We start from the raw sequence: 14,862 nt of genomic DNA, 5'->3' as shown, positions 1-14,862 counted from the left end.
CTGGTATGTCAAGCCTTACTTCTATTGATTGCATTATTACATAATATCCTGAACATCATCTGTTAAAGCATTTCATCAAATAGCAACAAAATATCATTTGCTCTCTTGGCATTTTACAAAAGGATAATTCTCAAAAACTCAACTGGTATTAAACGTCTAACTGCTATTTAATGCATTATCAAATATTATAAACTACTTCAAGTTAAATAAGTCTCAAAAACATGGCTCTTACTAATTGTTTTATCTCAGCATTTGATTTACCTTTCCCCCTTATGTCATTAAAATATCAGATATTGCTAAATATTGATATTTTGTCCCAATTTACATCTTAAACTGGTGTATCATGCATCACATCAACCGCATTCAGCACTTCCACTGAGAAACAAAATTAAAATTACCCAAACGTTGCCCTAAAATTGGCAGTCAACATATTTTAAACAATGGCAGAAAAAACTTCAGTAATGCTTAACCACCATGTTGAGAGGAGAATGATTTTTTCTCCCCATGCAAGTTTCCAATTCAGTCATGCTGATGAGGTGGTAGACACAAAATGCTGAAGTAACTCAGCGGGACAGGCAGCATCTCTGGAGAGAAGGAATAGGTCGAGACCCATCTTCAGGCATTTTGTGTCTACCTTTAATTTAAACCAGCATCTGCAATTCTTTCCTACACATACTGATGAGGTGGTTGGCAAAGGATCGTCAGGGAGAAGTGGAATGTCATCTGCAGTAAGTCACATCCAACTGAGAAGTATGGACAATACTGCCAAACTGCAGTAGCTCACCTCTCACCTACAAGGTTTGCAACTTAGAGAGACATCAATTAAGTTGTTTTTATTTCCAGAGCTGCTCTGACCTGCTGCATGTTTGCAGCATTTTCTTTTGTTTTTGTTTCAGTCTTACAGCATCTGCAGTTTATTGATTTTCAAGTTTAAATGCCTTTGTTTAAAATATTGTGGCCTCCTTCCTTGCACCATTCTCAATACCCCATTCTTCTCTTCTCCAGAGTAGCAATCGAGCTTACAAGAGTACCAATTGTTTGCAGGATGAGGGCAATTCTTAGAAACCAAAAGGAGGTGATGGATTTTCTCCTTGAATTCATGCTCCAACTATTTTGTTAAGATAAAAATATTGATCTAATGACAATGAAGGAATGGGATAACTGGCATGAAGGGAGTTTAGAACAGCCATTTTTCTACTCGTGATGCAGGGGGAAGAGGAAGGTGTATTTGAAAAGTTGCTGTATTGACAGTGCACCAGGCAAATTGTAGAGTGCTGAGCTGGATTCAATTCTGTTAATAATTTCAGGGTTTTTTTAGAAGACTGGGAGGCATTAAGGGATCATGAGGTGAGCAGTTCCTTACACTGATACTAGATAAAGTAGAAACTATACTCCTGTAACTATGGTGTTGAAAAGTTGCTGTTTTTAAATCTCGGATCAACTGTGAAATAAATTGATTTCAAGGATTCCCGCAGCACTTAAACGAACGAGAAGACTGTTTCTTTTAATATGGGATGATCATTAGAACTGTAAACATTAGAATTCTCACCATTAAACAAGGGGAAAAAAACATTCAATGTTATGTGCATCATTAATTAATATTCTTTTCCATTAGGCTTTCTGAAGAGTGTCTGACGTACCACTGTTCATATGTTTAGAGTCAAAGAATCTAGTCTACTTGTCCTTTTATCATGTTTACCATTTATGCTTTGTTAGTCTAGACATCAAAAACAATTCGGCATGAGGCATGATAAAACACAAGTCATTCTGCCTGCAAAGAGCAAACTTCACTTTATAACTAACTCTGCTTAAAACAAATACACCTATTCAAATAAGTCAACAGTTTTAGTGAACCATGCTCAAGAACGCAGGGTTATGGGGGTGGATACTGAAGCCGCGACGGGGAGTTACTGATAACTGAGTTAAAATCGGAGATTTATTGTTCCTGTTTTGACAATATAACGCTCAGTAAATGATTAAGAATTTAATCGGATGAATTATTTTCTAATTACTTTTTAGAATTTTAGTATGATGGTATCAAACCATAACTTTTAATTTCTCTAAGATACTCTTAATTTAATGTAATGGTATTATACATTAACTTTTAAGATTTTCTTTGTTAGTTTGTCGACTTTTAAAATGTCCTCCGAAGGATTTTTCCCTATCTTTAGACAAACAATGTGAAGCAGTTCTTGTTTTTCACAGTTTGCACATACTCTTCAACCATAATATTAATTTGCTTTGGCTATTGAGTGGTAAATATACAAATTGTTAAAGTTTGGAGCTGTCATTTGAAGAGACGGGGGTAGGGGAGGGGTTAGGTAGCGTACTGACTGCCTACTGGTCAGTTTCGGGCTTTGCATGGGTGGAGGGGGACTTTTGCTTTTAGTTTAGTTTTTTCTATCTGTGCAAAATTTGAACTACAAAAATGTCTGAAATGTCGTCACATCCGGCTCCGCCTTAGATTTTTCTCCTTCCAGTATCATGAACTGCTATGGTCCACAAAATTAACCCTTAACATTCCACATGTTTTTTACAAACAATATGGATAAAGTTATTAACTTCCTCTCATGGAATGTTAATGGTCTGAACCATCCCATTAAGAGGAAACATTTTTTTTAAAGTTCTTCATAGACTAAATGCTCAGATTATCTTTGTTCAGGAAACTCATGTAAGGAAAGATGACAATCAACGATTCTTTAAGTTTTGGAGAGGACAGCAGTTTCATTCAAATTCACCGGCGAAAGTGAAAGGAGTCTCTATTTTTATTGACTCCTCAATCTCTTTTGTTCATTATGAAACATATTCTGATCCATATGGTAGATTTTTGATGATCACTGGTGTTCTTCATAACCAAAAAGTTGTTATGGTGAATGTTTATGCACCTAATATTGATCAACCTGAGTTTTTTTAAACAGTTAATCGCATCCTTTCCTAATTTAAATGAACATCTTTTGATAATGGGTGGAGATTTTAACTGTTGTTTGAACTCCGCGATGGACAGATCTGCATCTGGTCATGCGCTTCCAAATCAATCCGCTAGTTTTATCAATTCTTTTTTATTTGACTGGAATGTTAGAAGTCTGGAGATTCCTACATCCAAATGACAAATAATTTTCTTTTTTCTCTCATGTATATTATAGTTACTCTAGGATTAAATACTTTATAATAGATTCTCAGCTAGTTTCATCGGTCACTGCGTGTGAGTATGATGCAATTGCTATTTCTGATCATGCACCATTGAAACTAACACTCAAACTATCTGATTCCAAGTTTAGTGCTAAACAATGGTGATTTAATACTACTTTGCTTCAAGATCTCAATTTTGTTAATTTTATTAAAGATCAGATTGCCTTCTTCTTAAACTCTACTGAAGAAATATCCAATGGTGTAGTCTGGGATGCTTTTAAGGCATATATTCGTGGACAAATTATTTCATACTCCGTGGGATTAAACAAACAAACTAAAAATGAAATACGTATATTGGCTGATGATATTTAACAAATCGATTAAAAAATATTCAAAAGCTCCTAGTTTAGAGCTCTATAAGAATAGAGTTGAACTTCAAATGAGACATGATTTGTTATTAGTATCACTGATTGAGAACCAGGTACTTAAAACCAAAAGTCAATTTTTTATACATGGTGATAAATCTGGCAAATTACTTGCCAATCAGTTGAAAGCGGTGTCAGCCAAACGTCAGATTATTAAAGTGAGTAAACGGGATGGTACATTGACAGTAGATCAGGATGAAATTAATAAATCCTTTCAGGAATTTTATACCTCCCTATACCAATCAGAATTTCCTACTGATTCCAATATAATGCATGAGTTTTTAAAGAAATTGAACTTGCCAAATTTACCACATAATGAGTCTCTGTTGTTAGATGAACCCGTCACGGAGGAAGAATTACAGAAAGCAATTATTTCGATGAATTCTAGTAAAGCTCCTGGTTTAGATGGGTTTACAGTGGAATTTTTAAAGTATTTTTCAAGTTTACTGTCCCCCTGGCTATGCAAGATTTTTAAAGAAGCCTTTTTCATGAATATATTACCACAATCTTTTTATGAAGCTTCTATTTCTTTAATTCTTAAAAAAAGATAAAGACCCTACTGAAGTGACATCATATAGACTTGTATCACTGTTAAACGTAGATTCCAAAATTCTTTCAAAAATATTAGCTATGAGATTGGAAAATATTTTACCGCAAATTATTTCTGAAGATGACAGGTTTTATTAAAAATCGTTACTCATACTTTAACGTTAGGAGATTAATGAATATTGTATATACAGCGTCAAATAAAATTCCAGAATGTGTCATTTCACTTGATGCTGAGAAGGCATTTGATCGAGTAGATTGGGAATACTTGCTCAATACACTTGAAAATTTTAAGATTGGTCCAAAATTTATCTCTTGGATCAAGCTGATATATCATATACCTCAAGCTTCTGTACTTACCAATAATCAGAGATCCTCTTTTTTCAGGCTCTTTTGAGGTACTAGACAGGGCTGTCCTTTAAGTCCTTTATTGTTTGATATCACTTTGGAACCTTTGGCCACCGCTATTAGGGAATCCCCTAACATTTTTGGTATTGTTCGTGAGAATAAGACACATAAACTATCTCTTTATGCAGATGATCTGTTATTATTTATCTCTAACCCAGTGAAATCTATTCCTGCAATAGTAGCACCACTTAATCAATTTAGTAGTTTTTCTGGTTATAAACTAAATCTTAGCAAGAGTGAGCTTTTCCCATTAAACAATCAAATTTCGAATTATGGACAGTTTCCATTTAGATTGACTACCGACTATTTTACTTATTTAGGCATTAAGATTACCAAGAAACATAAGGATCTATTTAAAGCCAATTTTACGCCCCTAATTGACCACATCAGACAACAGTTTACTAAATGGTCACCAATGTCCTTATCTCTAATTGGCCGAATCAATGTCAATAAAATGTTTATCCTACCTAAATTTTTGAATTTATTTCAGACGATAGCAATTATTATTGCTAAATCTTTCTTTGATATTATTGACTCAAAAATTTCTTCATATATATGGCAAAATAAAAATCCCAGACTAAGTAAAAAATACTTACAGAAATCAAAAAAAGACAGTGGTTTGGCACTGCCAAACCTTAGATTTTACTATTGGGCAGTTAATGCTCGCTATTTAACGTTTGGACAAAAGATTTAGAAGATACCCAATGCCCAGGATGGATAAATCTTGAACGTGATTCTATGCAAGGGTTATTATTGGCCTCTATTATAGGGGCCTCGTTACCTTTCACAATTACGAGATTGAATAAATATACGATTAACCCAACAATAAGACATACATTCCGAATACGGTTTCAATTTCGTAAGTTTTTTGGATTGAATAATTTTATCTTATCGAGTCCTATCATATCTAATTTTTTCTTCCAACCTTCCAGTATTGATCAAACTTTTCTGTTAAGGAAGAGGAAGGGATTAGCAGCTTTTCGTGATTTATTTTTGGATGGTTGTTTTATGTCTTTTGAACAACTCTCCACTAAATATAATCTACCTCTCACATTTCTTTAGATATTTACAAATTAGACATTTTTTGAAGGCTACTCTACCCTCTTTTCCGTTACCACATCCAACCGAAATCTTGGGGAAAAAATTACATTAGAACCCTTATCAGAAAGGTTTAATAACGACTATTTATGAGTTGATTTTGAAATTACAAATAGATACATTTGATAAAATTAAGAATGACTGGGAAAGAGAACTTCAAATTTCTCTACCTATAGAGAAATGGGAGAGAATTCTTCAATTAGTTAATACTTCTTTAATGTGTGCAAGATACGCTCTGATACAATTCAAGGTGGTTCACAGAGCTCATATGTCAAAAGATAAGTTCGCTCTTTTTTATGGTCATATAAATCCTACCTGTGACAGATGTAATTCTGAAGTGGCCTCACTGACTCATATGTTTTGGTCTTGCCCACTTTTGGAAAAATATTGGAAATAAATTTTTGATACTATTTCTGTAGTTTTAAGTATTGATTTACCTCATCCTATTACTGCAATTTTTGGGCTACCAATGTTAGATTCTACTCATCTGTCCCATTCCGCCCATCGGCTGATTGCTTTTACTACATTAATTGCCAGAAGATCTATTTATTTAAATGGAAAGACTCTAATCCTCCTACTGCACTCCATTGGTACTCTGAAACGATATCAATGATAGAAAAATTAGGAGTGACATTGTTGAACCCTTGGTTAAATTTGATAGGACTTGGTAGGATAGGCTTTATTCAACATTTTCATACGATATAAATTGTCCCCTCTCTAACCGTTATAATAATTATTTTGCCTTTATATGGTGGAACGGACTTGACGACGAACAGGGACTTAAATTGTTGAAATTTTTTGTAGCCCAGATTTTGTTTTGTATTTTTTTTCTAGTTTAGAGGGTTTTGTTTTTCTCTTTTTTCTCGCTTTTTTTTTTTTTTCTTTTTATCTTTTTGTTCTTATATAGACAAGTTCTCTTTTAAACACTTAACTATATTTACATAGAGACCAGGAGGTTTATACTCAATGTGTATTTTGACACTGGACTCATACTTAGGTTATACTTGTTATTAATGTAATCCTGATCCCTATGTATCAATATCACTGTTACGTTTATCTTTTTTTTTGTTTTGTTTTTGAAAAAAATTAATTAAAAGATTTTTTAAAAAGTCATAGAATCTAGTCTACTTGTCCTTTTATCATGTTTACCATTTATGCTTTGTTTGTCTTGACTTCAAAAAACTATTCGTCATGAGGCATGATAAAACTCTTAGAAAGAAACTACATAAAACGCAAGTCATTCTGCCTGCAAAGAGCAAACTTTTAGTTTATAACTAACTGCTTAAAACAAATACACCCATTCAAATAAGTCAACAGTTTTAGTGACCCATGCTCAAGAACTCACCTAACCCATAGAGGGCCAACCTGGTATCTCCTTTCTGAATCAGTACAGGGCTAATGTCAATCTTCTCAACTGACATTGTTCGACCAAAATGGTTTATTAATCCAGCACAGCTCAAGAGATCCAAGGCACACAGTGCATCAGCCTGTAACATAATTGAAATATAGAGTGTTTTGGCAGATTTAAGATGGCACACAAACTCCAATTATATTCCCAAGCAACAAAGCAAATGAAAGGTCCAATAAACATCCCTGCGTTAATTTCCATGATTTCACTCATCTGTTGGAGGTGGTTAGTTTGGGTTAAATGTTACAGAAACTTAAATGAAGAAAGGCATTATATTGTTCAACTAAAATTAAAAATCAAAAGTATATTAAAGAAGAAATCCAGGACTACCTCCTCAAAACAATTATGAAGATTAATAGAAAATACATGACATAGTGATTTTGACACAGGTTTGGTGGAACAAGAGGAGGAAAGGTGAGAAGGGATGCCAGATCTACAAAAATTCTGCACACATTAGATATCCTGTTCCAGCATGAAGTGGATAGCTGGACAACTACTCCCAGCAGGTTAATAGATAATTTTAAAAATGAAGCCAACAGTTCATAATTTAAAATAAAAGCAAAAACTAAAATCTGTACTCAGGAGATTCCATAGCACCTGTGCAGAAATAACATTTCATTTGAACAATTCTCCTCTAACTTCTTGCAATATTGGTTAAAGACCATTGATTGGGCATTACTATTAGTTAACAACAAATTCTGATAATTCTACTCGGCAAACATTTGACTTCCAAGGTCTTAAAATAATAAATGGCTTTCAATTGCAGCTAACAGGTGATGAGGTGGTTTGGTACTTTTTAAAATTATATCTCTCAATGTTCGAGAGATCTGACCCACTTACAGAAATAATTTCCACAAATCCTGGTCTTAATTCAAGTTGCATCCTATGTACTAAATTTAGTGCATTAGACAAAAGACACCGACTTGAATTGATTGGACATTAAATTCTCAATATGTAAAAAATTAAAAACACAAATCTTACCCCTGTAGGATCATCATGGTTACCATGAACACTGAAAACAGGAATGGAGATGTTTAAATTTCCATCTTGATAGTTTACCCAAGGAAACCTGAAAACAGATCAATGGTTATAATTTGAGAAATACCAGGTTTGTTTTATATTTTAAGTCTATTCCCCTACTCCATCAATCCATAAGGTCTTAAGGTCATAAGTAATAGCAGAATTAGACCATCAGCCCATCAAGTCTACTCTGCCATTCAATCATGGCTGATCTATCTCTCCCTCCGAACCCCATTCTCCTGCCTTCTCCCCATAACCCCCGATACCCGTACTAATCAATAATTTATCTATCTCTGCCTTAAAAATATTCATTGACTTGGCCTCCACATACTTCTGTGGCAAATAATTCCACAGCTTCACCTCCCTCTGACTAAAGTAATTCTGCCTCATCTCCTTCCCAAAGGAAGGTCCTTTAATTCTGAGGCTATGTCTAGTCCTGGACTCTCCCACCAGTGGAAACATCCTCTCAATGACCACTCTATCCAAGCCTTAATTTATACCTTAAATGGTATTCGAACAAGACTTTCTCCAGTATTTCAGTCAAATTACCATTAAGCAGCTTGGATTTTGACTGAAACCAGCCAGAGCACACTTGAAAATAAAGACCACAGGGGAACTCACAAATGCACTTCTAACAGAAGTACTCCCTGCCACAGAAGGTAGTGGAGGCCAGTTCATTGGCTATATTTAAGAGGGAGTTAGATGTGGCCCTTGTGGCTAAATGGATCAGGGGGTATGGAGAGAAGGCAGGTACAGGATACTGAGTTGGATGATCAGCCATGATCATATTGAATGGCGGTGCAGGCTCGAAGGGCCGAATGGCCTACTCCTGCACCTATTTTCTATGTTTCTATTATCTTGTCATCAAAACACTGTGGGACTGTGAGTATAATGACTGCTGATTGTTCTACAAAACAAGGTGGTATAGTAAAGATCTGAGGCTATGAAAAACAGATCTTTAATGCAAGTTTTGTTTTTATTTTTCAAACTTAGCCCTGCCAAATCCATCTCCATACAACTGAAATTAAATTTATGGGTAACAAAAATGCCGAGTACATTTAAAACTTTAAATGAATAGGAAAATCATTTTGCCAGTTCTCCATGAATGTTCAGAGTTTCTCGCCAATCATTAATTTGCTAAGAGTTTTATTATACATACTTTAAATAATAGAAAAAACTGCAATCAGTAAATAAAAGTCATAATGTGTACTTACTTACTAAAACCAAAATTGACTGACTGGTCACTTAATATTTCAAACTGTATCGGAGTGTCACCCATGCAGTATTTCCTTAGCAATTCCATACAGGTATGTAATGTCTTCCGGGAAGGTTTGTTGTCATGAAAGAGGTCACCACCCAGCAGTATAAAATCAACCTAAGAGATGGAAAGAGATGGAGTTAAAACATGATTTTCTGCGTAATCTTGCATCAGCCACGCTCAATGCCGAAAATATACTTTTTCCAGAGCTATTTAGAAGGTTAACCTTAATTTGACTAATTTAAATGACAGTGCGCAGGGGAATACTGCAATAACGAAATGATTTTCCCTTTCAGCAACTGGACAGAGATCTATGGGTTTCCACAGAGTAAATGTCTTTAAAGTTTCAGTTGCTGCCCTGGATAGTATATATCAAATCACCATTAGAGGTAAAGTAATTATTTCCTGATGGCAATCAAAGCAAAAAACTTTTTATTACAATCATCCAGTTATGTTAAATGTGTTACTTGTTACATCTGCTTAATTAAGCATGAAGATTATTATAGCTTATCTAAATTATTTCATGGCAAATTAGCCTCCTGGAATTTAGCCTGTAGATTATGTAGCGATATTGCAATACTTACCTTCAGTGGCGCTGCTGTTCTGCCACTCGCTGTGTGCGCGACTTTGGCGCCTTTGAGAGGGGGGGGGGGGGGGGTTAAAATCCAGTTTTCTACTGCCTGTCCGAGGCAGATTTCCTCGGGCTGCCAGCTGCTGCAGAAAAATCGTTCCAACTTCCATTCCCGATTTTTTTATTTTAAATCGCGAGACAATTTAATGATATTAAAATAAAAAGCGACTTCTAACGCCGTCAACGCCTACAACGTGACGGATCTCACGTACGGGACAAAACAAAATATGTCGTGTATTTTACATATAAACTTGCTTCTTGGGATGACTAATCAATCCTCTACAGGCGAAAATGTTATTTGGGCCCCATATCGGCAGTGTTTTTCCTGCCGATATGGGGTTGAAATTCACCGCAAATGCAACGTTCCAATCGATCGCGTTCCAGAAGCAAGATGATTAAAATGCCCATTTTTTTTGGAGACAAGCCGTCTAAATTGTCTATATTTTGTGTTATTCTCTCTCTCTCCATGTTCATTATTTTTAAACTAAATATTCACAACAGTTTTAATACTGAAAGATATGAAAGTGAATTAGGTGTCAAATTAAACTTCTTTTTATGCTTTATCTGATGGGATAAATTGCAGACTTGATTTTTAAAATCTCAAAACTTTGTAACATTGCTACATTATGTAATATGAAAATTTTTAAACTAAATTTAGGAGGCACAATAGTATGGTTGAGGCTCTATGAGGTGCTGGTAAGGCCGCATTTGGAATATTGTGAGCACTTTTGGGCACCATATCTGAGGACGAATGTGCTGGCTCTGGAGAGGGTCCAGAGGAGGTTTATAATGATCCCAAGAATAAGTAGGTTAACCTATGATGGGACGTTTGTCAGCACTGGGCCTGTACTCGCTGGAGTTTAGAAGAATAAGGGGAGTCATTGAAACATACAGAATAGTAAAAAGCATGGATAGAGTGGATGTTTCCATTTTTGTGAGAATCTCGAACTAGAGGTCATCGCCTCAGAATTAAAGGACGTTCGTTTAGGAAGGAGATGAGGAGAAATTTCTTTAGTCAGATGTTGGTGAATCTGAGGAATTCTTTGCCACAGAAGGTTGTAGAGGCCAAGTCAATGGGATATTTTAAGGCAGAGAGATAGATTCTTGATTAGTACACGTGTCAGAGGTTATGAGGGGAAGGCAGGAGAATGGGGTTAGGAGAGATAGATCAGTCATGATTGAATGCAGAGTAGACTTGATGGGCCGAATGGCCTAATTCTACTATTCCTTATGACCTTGTAATAGTAAACTTTACAATTTATACTAAATATCTGAATAGGAAAGTTTTAGATGGCAGGTGGGCAAAAAGTAGTAAATGAAATTTTATCCAAAAGTTGAGGAAAAGGCACTGCAATGGCTAATAGGTCATGTGGGAGGAAACTTGGAATGGATGCCAGCGGATCCTTTAAGGAAGCAGTGCAGGAAGGAACTGCAGATGCTGGTTCGCATTGAGGATAGACACGAAATGCTGGAATAACTCAGCAGGTCAGGCAGCATCTCCAGAGAAAAGGTGACGTTTTGGGATGAGACCTTGAGGACAGGTAAATAAAGCATGCTGAAAGGTCATAAGGAATAGGACTTTGTTCGGCCATTCGCCCCTTCAAGTCTACTTCACCGTTCAATCATGGCCCATTTAGAAAATAGTCTACACCTTTATTCCTACTACCAAAATGCATGATTCCACACTTTTCTACACTATATTCCATCTGCCAGTTCTCTGCCCACTCTCCCAACCTGTCCAAGTCCTTCTGCAGAGTCCCTGATTTCTCTACATTACCTGCCTCTCCACCTATTTTCGTATCATCCGCAAACTTTGCCACAAAGCCTTCAATCTCCTCGTCCAAATCATTAATATACAATGTGAAGAGTAGCAGCCCCAGCACTGACCCTTGCGGAACTCCATTAGTCACTGGCAGCTAGCCAGAAAAAGCTCCCTTTATTGCCACTTTTTGTCTTCTGCCATCCAGCCAACCTGCTATCCATGCTAGTATCTGCTCTTTAATACCATGGGCTCTCAACTTCCTAAGCTTCCTGAAAATCGAAGTAAGCAATATCTACTGACTCTACTTCGTCTGTCCTGCTATTTACTTCTTCAAAGCATTCCAGCAAATTTGTCAAGCAAGACCTCCCCTTCACAAAGTCATGCTGACCAGCCTATTTTAAGGAAGCAGATCAAGAAACCGGTTAAAAATACATGCAGTTGTTTTCCTGTTTTGCTGACACATTGAATCCAAGAACACGGAATATTACATGTCTCATTACAACCCAGGTTCAGTCACAGTTTCAAGTTGAGATTATTCAAGTTATAAGCACAAATACAGAGTATCACTGGTAAATGAAAAACCATGCTTACAGCAGCATCACAGGCACATAGTCTCAGACAAACATACAAAAACAAATTATACCTAAAGTTTCTAAAAGACTGCGCAACAAAAATAAGACACTGGTGCAGACATATAATTAGAATTAGAAATAATAACGTCCAGGGTAACGCGTGAGCTAGACCATAATGTTCCATTGTCGAGATAGGCAATCATAGGATGGATGGTAGCTCTTCCTCAAACTGATAGTCTACTCCAGAATTTCAGGCTTCTGTACCTCTTGTCTGATAACAGCAGTGCAAAAAAAAAGGCTTGGCCCTGATGGCGGGAAACCTTGATAATACATGCCGTCTTCTTGAGGCACATAACAGTATGAAGAAAGAAATAATTTTAATAATGTTTTTCATTTACTAACCAATGATCATAGTAAATCACATTTCTGGAACATTATTGCTGATATTGGTAACTCACCTCATTATCCTGTGCACATCTTAAAATTTCATCAAAGGTAACAAGAGTATCACCTCCCCTTACGGCATCTTTTTCCAAATAACCAAGATGAATGTCGGTTGCAATCAAAATTTTCAAAGTATCAGTATCATCTCTGTAATAATTATGAGACATTCAGATAATTAAAATTAGAAAGGGTCAAGGATTCATTATCTGAATAGTTTGCTTAATTGTCTGTCATTAAGAACAATTCAGCATGTAGTATGCAAAACAAGATTAATACCTCTTTCTTGAAAATAAAATTGCAGATACTGGAAATCTAAAATAAAAACAGGAATTGATAGAAACACACAGTGCATGGAAAGAGAAAGAGTTAACATTTCAGGTGGGAGAATCTTTGTCAAAACAAGGAAAGACAATAAATATATATATATATATATATAGATATAGAGACATATATAAAGAGTAATTCTATGTTACAGGGAAAGTGGCAGGAGGAATGGAAAGAACAAAAAGAACATTTGTGCTAGGGCGAGACCAGGCCCAATGGGTTGAGGGCAGTGAGAGGTGGATTATATAGTTTTAGAGCCTAGAAACAACTGATTTGGCCGATTATGTTGATGCTGACCATTAAGTATCTATCTCCACCAATCTCATCTACCAGCACTTGAATCTCCTACGCTAGTAGGATATGAATCAAATGTAGTTCCTAAATCTTGTGATAGTACCTGCCTTCACCACCTACATGGGAGAACAAAATATTCCCCAGTTCCCCTCTAAACCTCTTATTCCTCATTTTGAATCTATCCCCTCTGATTATAAGAGTCATACCACACAAAACAACCTCTTTGGTCCAAATCTTCCATGTTAAGATGCCAATGTAGGTTTGTCCCATTTGCTCGCATCAAACCCATATCCCTCAATATCTTTTCTATCTACGTATCTGTCAAAATATATTTTAATGGTGCTATTGTACCTGTCTCAACCATATCCTCTGGCAACTCGTTCCATATATGTAACACCATCGGAGTGAAAAAGCTACCCCTCAGGCTCCTATTAAATTTTTCCCCTTTTACCTTAAACCTATGTCCTCCAGTTCTTGATTCCACAACCCTGGGAAATACAGTGCATTCACCTTATCTATCTATGTCCCTTCTGGGTTTTATGCACCTGTATAAGATCATGCCCCAGTCCCCTGTGCTTGAAGAAATAAAATCGTAATCTGCCCAAATTATCCCTTTAAATCAATCCCTCGAGTCCTGCCAACACCTTCGTAAATCTTTTCTGCACTTTTCAGTTTAACGGTGTTCTATCCTTACTTGACAACCGACATACCTTAAAATAAAATGCAACACCTCACATTTATTGATCAACATATTATTACATCTACCACTACCCTACCCGACTTCCCAGCAGAAATTATGCTTATATTATTAGTCTCCCCTCGTAATGGTTAGCATGAAGATAATGGACCAAAACAGTATGTCCTAAATGTGTATGTATGTTGTATATGTATAGATAACGATTTTTTAGTGTTCATTGAATTTGATAATCTTAGAATTGTAACATTGTCAATAAGTTTGTGTGTGGCTGCATCAAGCGGAGCGTAGAGCCAAGGCACGTAGGCACCACGTGTCACTACCTGCTGAGGTTCTACCTGTCCCCGGTGATGCGAAGGATGGGCCTGGCGCAGATGCCACGTCATGTGCCAGTCAGCTGGGCATTGCTGCACCATATGTCGTTCGTGGAAAGGTTCTTCCGGACCAACACCTTTGACCACAAGTTCATCTGGCAGTGGTCAGCACAGAATGTCCTGCAGGCACTGCAGGGAAATGACTCCATGGATCCTGTGGCATAGATCCCAGAGCAGGCTGCCCAGCTTGTCTGGCAAAATGCCTCATCGCCAGAACTCACCAACAAGCACCAAGACCTGGCTTGGCTGGCGGTGAGGGGAGCCCTCCCAGTCAGATCCTTCCGGCACCATCGGAACCTCACTACCAGTGCACGTCTCCCTCGGGACAGCTGTTATTGAGAGGAGACGGTTGCCCACCTCTTTGCAGAGTGTGGATTCACAAAGAGAGTGTGGAGAGGTCTCAAGTTCAAGTGAGTTTATTATCATGTGTCCCTGTATAGGACAATGAAATTCTTGCTTTGCTTAAGCACACAGA

At 36.7% G+C, this 14,862-nt stretch overlaps 1 protein-coding gene across 3 annotated transcripts in view; it reads right to left on the bottom strand.

The window, feature by feature from the left end:
- mre11 (MRE11 homolog, double strand break repair nuclease) overlaps positions 1–14,862 on the bottom strand; it is a 78,620-nt gene that overhangs the window by 60,368 nt on the left and 3,390 nt on the right. For all 3 annotated transcript variants that reach the window (XM_033022405.1, XM_033022407.1, XM_033022406.1), the window contains exons 2-5: positions 12,716–12,848; positions 9,249–9,409; positions 7,996–8,083; positions 6,952–7,093 (exon numbers count right to left, since the gene is read on the bottom strand). In XM_033022405.1, the coding sequence (XP_032878296.1) occupies positions 6,952–7,093; positions 7,996–8,083; positions 9,249–9,409; positions 12,716–12,848 (524 nt within the window). The remainder of the gene's footprint in view (positions 1–6,951; positions 7,094–7,995; positions 8,084–9,248; positions 9,410–12,715; positions 12,849–14,862) is intronic.

This window comes from Amblyraja radiata, chromosome 6 (genome assembly GCF_010909765.2).
Source record: "Amblyraja radiata isolate CabotCenter1 chromosome 6, sAmbRad1.1.pri, whole genome shotgun sequence".
NCBI lineage: Eukaryota > Metazoa > Chordata > Chondrichthyes > Rajiformes > Rajidae > Amblyraja > Amblyraja radiata.
Note: the sequence above shows the minus strand (reverse complement) of the source record. Positions and strands in the feature narration are given on the sequence as shown.